General features: G+C 33.5%; 1 protein-coding gene across 1 annotated transcript; it reads left to right on the top strand.

Annotated features, from left to right (window-relative positions):
• Window positions 1–4,913: 4,913 nt before the first annotated feature.
• Window positions 4,914–8,967, top strand: LOC114263872 (uncharacterized). Its single transcript, XM_082888909.1, has 2 exons — window positions 4,914–5,436; window positions 8,414–8,967. The coding sequence occupies exons 1-2, from the start codon at window positions 4,914–4,916 to the stop codon at window positions 8,965–8,967; spliced, it is 1,077 nt and encodes a 358-aa protein (XP_082745035.1).
• The last annotated feature ends 3,398 nt before the right edge of the window (window positions 8,968–12,365 follow it).

Genomic DNA, 12,365 nt, shown 5'->3' with positions numbered 1-12,365 from the left:
AAGGGATCTAATCCCGAGGCCCAAAGAAGAAAAGATATAAATTGGAGAAACATCAGCTAGAAAGTGGTATGTGAGAATTATTGTGCTTAAACTTAGAATACAAGCTTCCTCGAGTGTAGATACTAACTTGCCCGTCGGAGTGCTAATTCTGGCACCCTCGACCAGAGTATTTATTCTTTTTCAGGTGACCAGAAGAGGATCAAGAGCGTTCCCCAGGATCCTAAAGAGTATTTCCAAACCACTTCCCCACAAAGCACAATAATTCTCACATCCTACTTTCTAGCTGATGTTTCTCCTGTTTTTATCTTTTCTTCTTTGGGCCTTGGGATTAGATCCCTTTCCCATCTCGTATTCGGCACTTTTCATGACTTTTCGATCATCACTTGGCCCCTTGCTCAATCGGTCATTTGGCCGAGTAGGGTTGGATTTGGGCTTTCGGGCCCATTGTCGAGTGCTTCGGAATATCGACTCTCCCAGGTTTGATTATCCGAAATCTCTATGACTCCCGATAATCGGCCCCCACATTAGCCATTAATGGTTTGTCACTTTTTGCTATGTTTGGCAAAACGTCATGCCCCCCAAGTGAACCTTTACCATTAGAATTCTCAATATTTTTTAGAGAAGGGATTGTTTTTTAATTTTAGTCATTAATGGCCTATGAAATTTTTTCAAAGTCATATTATCTTCATGACTTGATATGCTAACCTTTCAAGCGACATACCTTGGCTCTTCAAAACTATGTGTATTAATCTTATGAGCCACATTATTTCCATATCTTAATTTTTCACTGGCCATTATGTCTTCTAATTTTTGCTTCCAATATATAATTTCTTCATCAATTAGGAAAATTTGGCCTTTAAGTCGATGAATATTTTTATCAAGGTAATTTAAATCTCATTGTGTAAAATAATACGAAGATGACGAAATTATTTGAAAATTTTGCCTATAAAGAGAATTAATTTTTTCTTTTAGGGCCAAGATTTCACTCTCGTACCAATAAATTTCATCATCACAATGCCAAATCATTTTTTTCACATCATTTGTCATGCCATTATGTTGGCAATAAGCAGTAAAACCCCCCATCATAACACTGATAATTTTCAAAATATGAGGTATTTCACTGATAATCTGTATCCATGGGAACACTGTCACTCCATTGGCAGTTTACATCCATAGGTTCACAAGATGTAAACATACCTATTGAAGGCATGATTCTATAAGGATAAGTCTGCTTCTTCACCATCATCACTCCAAGTTAGAATGGTCCCACCGGGCGTGCCAATTTATATTGGTAAAAATTCAGTTCAAGCCCAATCAACAGTGATTGATTGACAGGCCTAAACATATTTCAATAAACACAAATAAAAAATCAGGCTCTGTGGTTGAGTTCTTTGCCTTAAACAGATTAAGAACTTCCTTGGAGGTGATTGAATGAAGAAGAAAATGGAACCGAGTAGAATATGTATTAATTCGAATAAATTGTCACTTGTCACCAGTTACAAGAACTTAAACAAGGACAAAAGATTGAAGAAATACAGCAATCGACAGAAGAAAAGAAGAGAAGTGGGGAGGGGGAGGGGGGTTAGAGAAAGCTATCATTATTCTATTCCTAAAAATGATACGTTAAACTACTCCTATATAAACTTTTTGCAAGTGTTTGATGATTGAGAGATGTCCCTTGATTGATTCTTCAAGTCCTCATTTTATACTTGCTTGGCCACCTCATGTTGTAACCATCAATCCATGATCTTTCTTAATCTTTACTCCACTCAACTATATCCTATCTTCATAGAATCCATGATCTTCCTTGATCTTTGCTCCATTCAACTATATCCCATATTTGATAAGAACCATTTTGCAAATTTGGTGCTTGATTTGATCTTAGCTCTTTGATCTCAGCAACTAACTTTCAAATTGCTACAATTGTTAACTTTTTGGGATTCCATTTAACATGTTATCATACCATGTCCTTAACACATCTATCACGCCACGTTAACATGCCTGTTGAGAGAGATAATAATAATAAAAACAAATGTAGCCAAGGTTATTTTTAAAAATAGTTTATGGTCTTAATCGGCAGACCATAATCGAACTTGACCATAATCAATCAGGCCATAATTGACAAAAAAATAAAATGTGGTGCAAATAGGGGGCCAAAGTAAAAAGGTAAGGGTAAATGACAACACTCAAAAAAAATTGATAAACTATTAATAGGTCCTAATAGTTAGACTTAATTTCTATCAAGTCCTATTGAAAATAAGTCATAGTAAAATCATCGCTAAAAATAATTTTTTGTGACGATTTTTTGCATATGTCGCTAAAAATTAACAATTAGTGACTTTTTTTTTTTTGTCAAAATATTTATAAATTGTCATTAAAACTTATAATTAGTGACTTTTTTTTTGTCAAAATTTTTATAAATTCTCGTTAAAATTATAATTAGTGACTTTTTTTTATGACGAATTTTGCAAATTGTTGCTGAAAGTTGAGAATTAACAACTTTTTTTTAAACGGTTGCTAAAACTTGTAATTAGTAATTTTTTTTGTAACAAAATTTTTAAACCGTCGTTGAAAATTAACAATTAGTGACTTTTTTAATAGTGTTGATGAAAAACGTCATTAATTTTCACATGACCTCTTGAATAATAAATTCACCTATTAAGACTTACACGTAAATCTGAATATATATATATATATATATATATTTGGGCATCTTGGGGGCATATGGTAACTCCAGAGCTATTTTTGGACTATCTAATATATAAATTTCACCATCTAAATAGCAAATATGAATGCCTATATATATATATATAAGAATAGCTTTGGTGTTGGTGGCTTGTCTTTTTTTTCCTATTTTAACCCTCAGTTTGTTTTGAAATTTTCTACTGTTGCTTGAGGTAATTTGATCATTCATTGGATTATATATTTATTCCTATTTTGAAATTTCCTACTATTGCTTTAGGCAATTTCATAATTCATTGGATTTGTTTGTAAATTCACTTATTCCTTTAGCCACTTTCAGCCTGATATAAGATTTAATTGTTACTTTTGAGAGAAATTACTTTCTTAACCTTTCTACTTTGAGAATATTACAAATCCAACTTTATTGTGTCATTGTAATTTTTTGGGTTTTGCAAGGTGTTTATAAAATTTGGATAGCTTTAGTTTCATAGAATGTACAATTTCTTGTTGCTTTCTACATTACAAGATCAATGATACTACAAATCTACCCTTATCAATTCAAAATTTACCTAAAAAAAATCAATGATTCACATTCATTTCACTTATGGATCTCATATTTTATCAATTTAATCTCTACCACACAACCCATTTGAGATAAATTATGGATTCCTAAGGTGGGTGAATAGCATTTTTTTTACCAAACAAATGGTTGTCTTTTCATAAAATATCAATAGTAAAAAATAAGGTTTGGATTTGTTCCAAGTTACAATATGAGTTTGAGGGATTAGTGGGATACATCACAGGTACTATTTTCATAATTTAAATAGTTCATTTTATAGGTACCAATATATCATTAATAGAAAAATTAGGTTGATCGGATAACTCTAGTACTTTTTTATTTATTTTTATTTTTTTAATCACATTTGTCTCTAGCTAAGACACAAAACATATATGTGGGTTCCACCACTCAACGTGCTTATACCTATTATTATATCTAATTGGTGTGTTAATGGGTATACTAATTACTGTTTATAGCATTACTATTTTAAAATAGATTTTTTTTTTAAGACAAACCCAATTAAAATAAAAAAAGTTGCAATTATTTGATCAACATAATTGTTTTTTGGAATAATTACCTAAAAGTCCTATCTACATATTTGGTAGTAGCTTTGGTCCTAGCAAAAATTTTTGAACCAATAAGTTGCATTTACAGGTAAAAAAACGTTTTTGCCCTTTAATCCAAACAAGTATATATATATATATATATATATATATAATAGCATTGACGTCATTTACTAGGAAGAGAAAACAAGTTAGTTATGGAAGTAGATGAAGATTCGAATCACAAAGGATCTTGAGGGATTTCTTGGCTTGGTTCGCTATTATAGGTAAAGCAATTTCTCAGTTTTGATAGATTCGTAATTGAGGCCTTTTGAGTTGAAATCTGTTGGAGTTTGTTATGTGCGATTTGGAGTTATAAATTGAAGAATTAATCTGCTGGTTTATAGGTATGTATTGTTTCGATTTTGTATAGGTATGTATTGTTTTAATTTTATAGGTATGTATGGTTTATAGGTATGTATTGTGTCGATTTTATAAATTGAAGAATTGTTATGTGTTTTTGGAATTTTCTTTAGTTTTGATTGAATTTATTTATGAGAATATGTTGAATAATTTGGATTTTTACGAATTGAAGACGTGATTTGCTCGATGATTTCTCAGTTTGGTTTGATATTTTATGAATTGAAAACGTGATTTGTGAAAACTGAGAAAGTTGTTAGTATTGCTTGAAGTATTTGTTCTGGTTTTGTAGTTTCAATAAACTGAGTATTGGACTATCTTTTATTGATGTGATCTTTTTTTATTATTTAATTTTTTTTTTTTTAGATTGAAAGATGAGTAAAGGTTCTACGAGTATCCCGATTTTTTTGTTGTACAATTATAATGGTTGCACATTTGCAATTAAGATTGATCGGAATGTTACATATGATCAGTTGCTTGATAAGCTATGTTTGAGATGGGATAGTTTGCAATTTGATAACATTTGCCTATCTTACTCATTGCTTGGACATCCTAGTTGTACGTTGGACAACAATGAGGAGTTAGAATTGTTGTTGGCATTAGTTGTGCATTTTGATTCTAAGTGTACTGATGTTGTTGTGAGAGGAAAAAACTCAACCATTGATTGTGGTAATCTCAACAAAAGATTGGATTATGGAGAAAGAGAGTCAATGTTGGAGCTTGAAGTTTGTGATATTACATTGTCTCATGACAACAATAAATCTGTGAACTTGTCAAACAGAGCATCTACATTATCCAATAGGAATTCGAGGTTGGAGGTTGAAGAAGAAGTTGATATGTTATCATCATTTTGTCGACACAAGGAAAAAGTACTGTTGTCTACTAGTTGGGCAGTTAGTATTACACATATAGGACAGAAATTTGAAGGTGTAATTGTTGAATTTCGTAATGCATTGTCGAAGTTTTCCATTGAGTGTGGATTTGAGTTCATATTTGTTAAGAATGACACAGTTCGTGTTACCGCACAATGTTTGTTTAGAGAGACAAAAGGTTGTATGTGGAATGTTCATGGTAGAGTGAAGAATGCTAATGGGTTCTTTTATATAAGGAAGCTCAACAATGTCCACACAAGTGGTGCTGAAGTATGTACAATGAGTCATTCTCGTATGAGTTCTAATTTAGTTGCTGATTTGATTGTTGAAGGTGTTCATGATAATCCATTGACACGTCCAGGTCATGTTGTTCGGGATTTTAAGTGGGGGTATGGGCTGAGAGTTAGTTATCATCAAGCTTGGTTGGGGGTAGAGAAAACAAAGGGTGATATTTTTGGAGACTACTTAATGTCATTTAATCAGTTAAGATAGTATGTTGATGTTGCAAAGAGTTGCAATCCAAGGAGTGTCACGACCCAAACCCGGCCCTATGGGTTTAGCACCGTAACCGGCCAGTAATCCGAGATTACCGAAGGCCTGCAGAACAGTAATACAGTAAAACAGAGTACAGGGCCCGGCGGAAGCCAATACAGTAATTAAATAATGTCCATTGAGCTGTGACAGTCTGCATGCCAAAAAGATTTTTCATGCATTCATACCTACAACCGTACAGTCCCGTACAGTCTATACAAAATTTACAGTCACATAGTACAGGGACCTAATCCCTTGATAACAATACAGTAGCAGCTGACAGTCTATACAGTAAACCAAACAGTAAGACAGACGGGGGTAAACAAAACACCCCAAAGCCATCGCAGTAGGCTCGGAACCTCGCAGTGAGGCACGAAGGCTGGCTTGACAAAACTGGACTAACCCTGACGCCTCTAGCCGCGGTCTGGTGCCTGTACACCTACATATATATATGAGCAGTGAGCTAAAGCCCAGTGAATAACATAATGCGTAAAGAGGTTAAGAATGAATGTCCTTACAGTATGAAAACAGTTCATTTAAACAGTATTTTAGTAGTTCAGTCAGTACAGTCGTATGTGGTACACCCATTAGCATAACAGTACAGTAAGCAGTAGGTCTTAAAAGACCGAACAGTAGTGATGGCCATCAGTCAGTAAACAGTAGTGGTTCCAACAAGGGAACCGACAGAGAATTCTGTCTCAGTAATAGTAAACAGTAGGTGCCAAGGATGCCATAATACAGTTCAGAATATAGGACATACATTCATTCAGTTAACAGTAATCAGTTCAGAAAACAGTACAGTTCAGTTGTTCAGAAGATGATCATTTGTGAACATATCTTTACACAATCGTTACTCACAGAGTTCGGGCTACAGTATGCTAGAGCGTGCCTCTCCAGTCGCCAACCCTACACAGTTAACAGATTGAACACACTAAGCTGCACAGTTGGGAAAGATAGTAACTTAACCCCTAATGTCTCGGTGTGTTCTACATCTATGCCCTCAATGAGATGCCTTAAACTAGGCCTAAGAATGCCTCGGATGGGATGAGGATGTCAAGATGTACTCAAAAAGCAGTTTCAGAATTTTCAGAAAAAACAGAGTTCCGCTCGAGCGCAGGTTTCCCCGCTCGAGCAGTCATGCAACAAAGGTACACGCTCGAGCGTCAACTTTCCCGCTCGAGTGTACTGTAAAAGTACTGGATGGGTGAAATCTCCGCTCGACGCCCGCTGGAGCTTGAGACACAATCCTCCGCTCGAGCGCCCAATCCTCCGCTCGAGCGGACTGTAAAACAGTGGAGAGATACTGGATGCTCGGATTCTACGCTCGAGCGCCACTTTCCCCGCTCGAGCGGAAGTGCAAAATCTGGGAATTCCAGATTGCACCTCCAAGCCAAAAACCAAGTTTAAATGCATCAAAACCGATCCTCTTGGGCTGAATTTCCAGAAAACACTTGTAAGCATACAGAAGGACATGGTTCAAAGCTCAATTTTAAGAAATCAAAGCCCAAGGGTGTTTAATTCAAATCCAATTTCAAACCATTTTCAAGAACAATATGAACATGCAAACATGCATGAATTTAAATCATTTTGAAGTTCCAATTTGATGCTCTAAGGAGCCAATTGATCCAAAAACAAGTTGAAAACATGGACCATTACAAAATTATGGACATGCATGTACCATTTTACCATGAATTCAACTCAAAACTCAACAATTCAAACATGCAAGCATGAAATGAGCTCTATATCAACATGTATGAACTAAACCAAGACTTAACTCTACAATTGAAGCATGAATCATGCAAGAATCAATTCTATGACAACAGCAAGAAGATGAATGTCCTACCTTAGTCTTGTGTTCAAGGTTTGGGAGCTCAAAGTAGCAATCTACACTTCAATTACCAAGCAATTCAAGATGAAATCCAAATTCTCTCACTCTCTCCCTCTCATGGTCGGCTATACACTCAAGAGAAAAGGCTGAGCAAATGTTTTGGTTATGTGTAATGAGCTCAAAGATGTATAGGTAGTGGCCACTCACCATGGCAAAATGGTAAATAAGTGCAACCTTGCATTAAGTCAATATTTAATCTAATTTAATCATACCTAAGCAGTTTTCAGATAAATATACCGTAAAATCACATAAATTATGATGATCATAAAACCTCAATCACTTCCGGATTCGGCTGCCGATAAGGCCTTCCATTAACGGTTTAAACATAAAACACAAATAGATCAAATAATCAATCCACAGATAGAATGCAAATTAACATACATACTCAGTCAATTCAGTTCCGATTTTCAGTCAGTCAGTTCAGTACTTTAAGCAGATTATTATCAGTTCAGTTATCAGTCATAATCAGTTCAGTTTAACGGTAATCAGTGTTTATCGGTAAGCAGTGGTGAGGGTTATTACAAGGAGTTACATTGAGTTTGAGTGTGATGATACTAAACGGTTTAAGAGATTATTTGTTGTTTTTCATGGTTCCATTAGTGGATTTAATTATTGTCGACATCTCTTGTTCCTTGATGGCACATTTTTGAAGGGAAGACTTAGAGGAATTTACTTGCCGCTACAGGAAAAGATGGAAATCAAGGTACACAAGAAATCTATTTTCTCCGTTCTGGAATTGAGAAAGTTTCCAATTTAGAAATATGATTGAATTTTTAAAATTTTATATAATATTATTGTTGTATATGCATTTTTTATTTGTACAATTATTCATTTTAGTGTTTGATATTTTGAATGTTAAAGTGTTACCGTTTTCTAAGAATAATAGAATATTCTCATTTTTTCTGTTTTGTACATGCAGGTTTCTTTCTTGTTTGTTTTGGAATTGTTGGCTCAGAGAATCAATACAACTGGCATTGGTTTTTGGAGCATTTGAGTACAATTGTTTTAGCAGAACGAAATATTACATTCGTGTTAGATCGTAACCTTGGATTAGTTGAAGTTTTGCCAAAGGTTTTCCCAACGGCTTTCCGTGCTTATTGTTTATATCATTTAAAGATGAACTTGAGGCATCATTTGTGTGGTATATTTCATGGATTAAAAGAAAAGATGATCACTTTGTTTGGGAAATGTGCATATGCTCCAACTGAAGAAACATTTCATCAATGTTTAGTTGAGTTAAAGATTGAATGTGGGTTAAGAGTTGAAAAGTTTTTAGATGACATACCATATGATCATTGGAGTAATGCATATTTTCGAGGGCAACGCTTTGGAGAGATACGGTCGAATGTAGTTGAATCTTTCAATTCATGGGTACGAAAGGAACGCCATTTGCCTATCACAAAGTTGATTGATAGTGTAAGAATTACGTTGATGAGGAAAATTGCTAAAAGAAGGGAGCTTGTTAATAAATAGAATGGTGTGATATGCCCCAAAATGGAGTCCAAGTTGCATGATGCTTTTAATACTTTGAGGCCATGGATTGTTAGTTCATCTGGGAATAATGTCTATGAGGTATATTCACATCTATCTGTATCAGTTGACATTCGTAGATGAATATGTTCTTGTGGCGAGTGGCAGTTGAAAGGGTTTCCATGGGCACATGGAGTTGGTGCTATACAAAAGAGTGTACATGATTTGAGTTTATTTGTTGATCAATACTTCTATGTTCAAAATTATCAAGAGTCCTATTCTTTTCCAGTATATCATGTTCCTTCAATTTGGAAATCAGATTGTAATGTTGATGGTGATAGTGATGTTGTTCTTCTTCCTTTGTTTAGGAAGCAACCAGGAAGGCCAAATAAGAAGAGGATTCGTTCCAATTGTGAGAAAGTAAGGCAAATTACTTGTGGTAGATGTGGGAAGGTTGGCAATCACAATAAGGAATCGTATAAGGAGGCTTTGTGATTTTTTATAGGTGGTTTGTGATTGTAAAAATTTCATATTCATAAATTTCTTGAAGTAGCAGTTTGTACTGTTGAGAGATAAATAATAATCTTCTATGTTTTCAATAAAGTGACATTGAATTGAAAGTGAAAATATTCTCAGTTTTGAATTTTAGTTTGGAAATTGTTTGTGATAATATTGTTTGGTTGGCTTTTGGAAAAAACTTGATTGTTGAATGTTTGTTTTGAAGATTATGTGAATACTGTATCAAAAGTGAACATATTCTCAATTTAAGTTTTTAGTTGAAAATAGCTGATTTTGTGATAATAGTGTGAGACTCTTGTTATGAATTAGAGCCAGTTATAAATGTGATCAATTGAATGAATGTGAATTAATATTCTAAATAGATGTGATCAATACTTTATGCTTTAAATAAAGTAACAGTGGACTGAAAGTGAAAATATTATTTGTTTCAAATTTTAGTTTTTCAAATTGTGATAATATTGTGAGGTAGCAAATAAATTTGTATTGATAATATTGTTGTTTTGGAAATTGAGTGAATACTGTATAAAACTGAAAATATTCTCAGTTTTAAGTCTTCAACTTCAAAATAAGTGAACGTGATAATATTGTGAGGCAAAAAAAATTGCATAAAAATTGAAAATATAAACAAAAACATCAACAAAGCACTGATTGTGATACAGTAAAGTATTGTGTCCACTATTTTTACATGTAACACTATTTTCACTTTTCCCATATAGTAATGTGAGGAATAGGATAATGGAAACTGAAAATATGGACAAAAATATCAAGAGAAGCCCTGGTGCATATATCTTTGAAAGTTTGACAAAATATTCCATTACACATCAACAAAATTGTAATATGTTTGTGAGGCAATATGCTTGCAACTATCAACAAAAACATTAGTCATTGTATTGGAATGTGACAAAAAAGAGTTGACTGAGTTACACATCAAAAAGATTCATCGAATGTTGCAATCTTGGTACTTGACTCTAATTGATCTTTGTGGATCACTGAGGAACTCATGTACCATGTCTACTCTCAATGTTGTGCATGTGCTTGGTGGTAATGTGTTTGGAATTAGTTGATGCCTTATGTATTGTCTTATGATGTAACAAACAATAATTTCCCAATCAGCCTTACAGAAATCATTATGCACATAGTTAGGGAAAAAACAAAATTTTTTGAAAAATATATTAAAATTTGTTAGTTACAATAAACATAACATACGTCATTGCTTCTTGTTGAGGGCTGTCTTTAACTGATTCAATCTTCACATCAGAATTCTATACTTTTTCTACTTGACAAGGTGTATCCTTCATGTATTCATTGATGATTGTTTGTTGTAAAAAACATCAATATAAAGTATGTAATGATTTACATTTGATTATTGTAATGGTAATCTGAAATTGTTCTTACCAGTTGATATGCAACGTTGTAGTGCTTGTCCTTTCATTTTCTTGGTCTCAAAGAGTTGAAATGTTTCCAAGTTTCCAAGTGTTTGTTGATAACAAATAATGTCCAATGATTGGAACTGTGGATGGGGATATGGATGTATCTACATGTGAGAGATTCTTGCAAAGTATTTTTGAAAATCTTTTTCCTTTTTTTCTAAGGTTTTCTTCTTCAACATTGGCTATTTTTTTACAAAAAATATGAGAATATTCACAGTAATGGTACAAAATTCAATATTCAAATCTCGATCAAAAGCAGCAAAATATGATTAAGTATGGTTTGTCACTCAAATTGTTTCGAAATCTAAGTACATTCCCAGCAATGATACCAAACTCAAATTTTGAAAAGATTCACAGGAATGATAACAAACAGAAAAAAATGAACTTTGAAACCAAAATCAAAAGAAAGATAAAGTATAGAATTAACACATGCATATTTATTCCTTACCCAATATAGACTTGACAGTACGAAAGACTTGCCATTGCGCTCTGCTCCATCACCGGAATTCTATGCTTGTGGTTCTCTTTCAAGAATCTCAGCATATGCATCAATTGTCTGTCAAATTTAAACACAAAAGTGATGTTAATAAATCAATGAGAAGTTTTCCAGTGTTAAAATATTACAAATTTTATACGTACACAGCTGGATATGTCGTTCCCTTTTACCAAGCTCTTGATATCATTAATAAAGACACAATTGTCACATCTTGCAACAAACCATATACAAGCACTACAAAACAAGAAAAAATGTGTTCATAATTAATTCAAAATATTTTTAGAAAACAATGCTATTTCTCATTTTCATTTCATAGTTTATACTACATGAAAAATTGCAAGATTTATGTAAGATTATACCTTGATTCTATTTGCTTTTGTTTCCAAAGAATTTGTAGTTTATACTTATCTTCAAAAGGTAGCAATTGAGCCACAACATACTTGTTAGAAATTGTCTCATCTTTGTGTTTCTTCTCTTTCTCAACTTTAAATTTCTTGGCACTATACTCATAATCAAATATCTTAGTAGTTTTCCTTGCTTTATCTTTGATGTTTTTAATCATGGAATTCTGCAGATTTGTTTGTCTTGATTTTGTCAAATCATCGACTTTTGTTGCACAAACTTGTTGGGTTAAGTCATGGACTTCTTTCTTCACTAATTGATTCTGCAATTGAGAATTTTGATAATCTTTTGCATTTGTATTTGTCTCACAATCTTTTGTTGCAAAAGCTCGTTGCGTTATCTCATGGGCCTCTTTCTGATGGAGCTCTTCGTCCACCACTTCAGAATTTTCGTGAACCTCTTTCTGCAGCACTTGAGAATTTTCATCTTTTATAGTATGGCCTATATTCGTTGCATTTGTCCTAGAATTCTTTCCTCCACAAACTTCTTCAATTACCTCATGGACCTCTTTTTCAACCAATTGGTAATGCAATCGAGAATTTTCATCTTTCAAT

The sequence above is a fragment of the Camellia sinensis genome, chromosome 9 (genome assembly GCF_055761805.1).
Source record: "Camellia sinensis isolate YWXY chromosome 9, ASM5576180v1, whole genome shotgun sequence".
NCBI classification, from domain to species: domain Eukaryota; kingdom Viridiplantae; phylum Streptophyta; class Magnoliopsida; order Ericales; family Theaceae; genus Camellia; species Camellia sinensis.
Note: the sequence above shows the minus strand (reverse complement) of the source record. Positions and strands in the feature narration are given on the sequence as shown.

Coding starts and splice junctions, on each gene's coding strand:
- LOC114263872 (XM_082888909.1), top strand. CDS start 4,914: ATGTTGGAGCTTGAAGTTTGTGATATTACATTGTCTCATGACAACAAT. Junction 5,437..8,413: donor TAATCCATTGACACGTCCAG/GTCATGTTGTTC, acceptor TTGTACATGCAG/GTTTCTTTCTTGTTTGTTTT.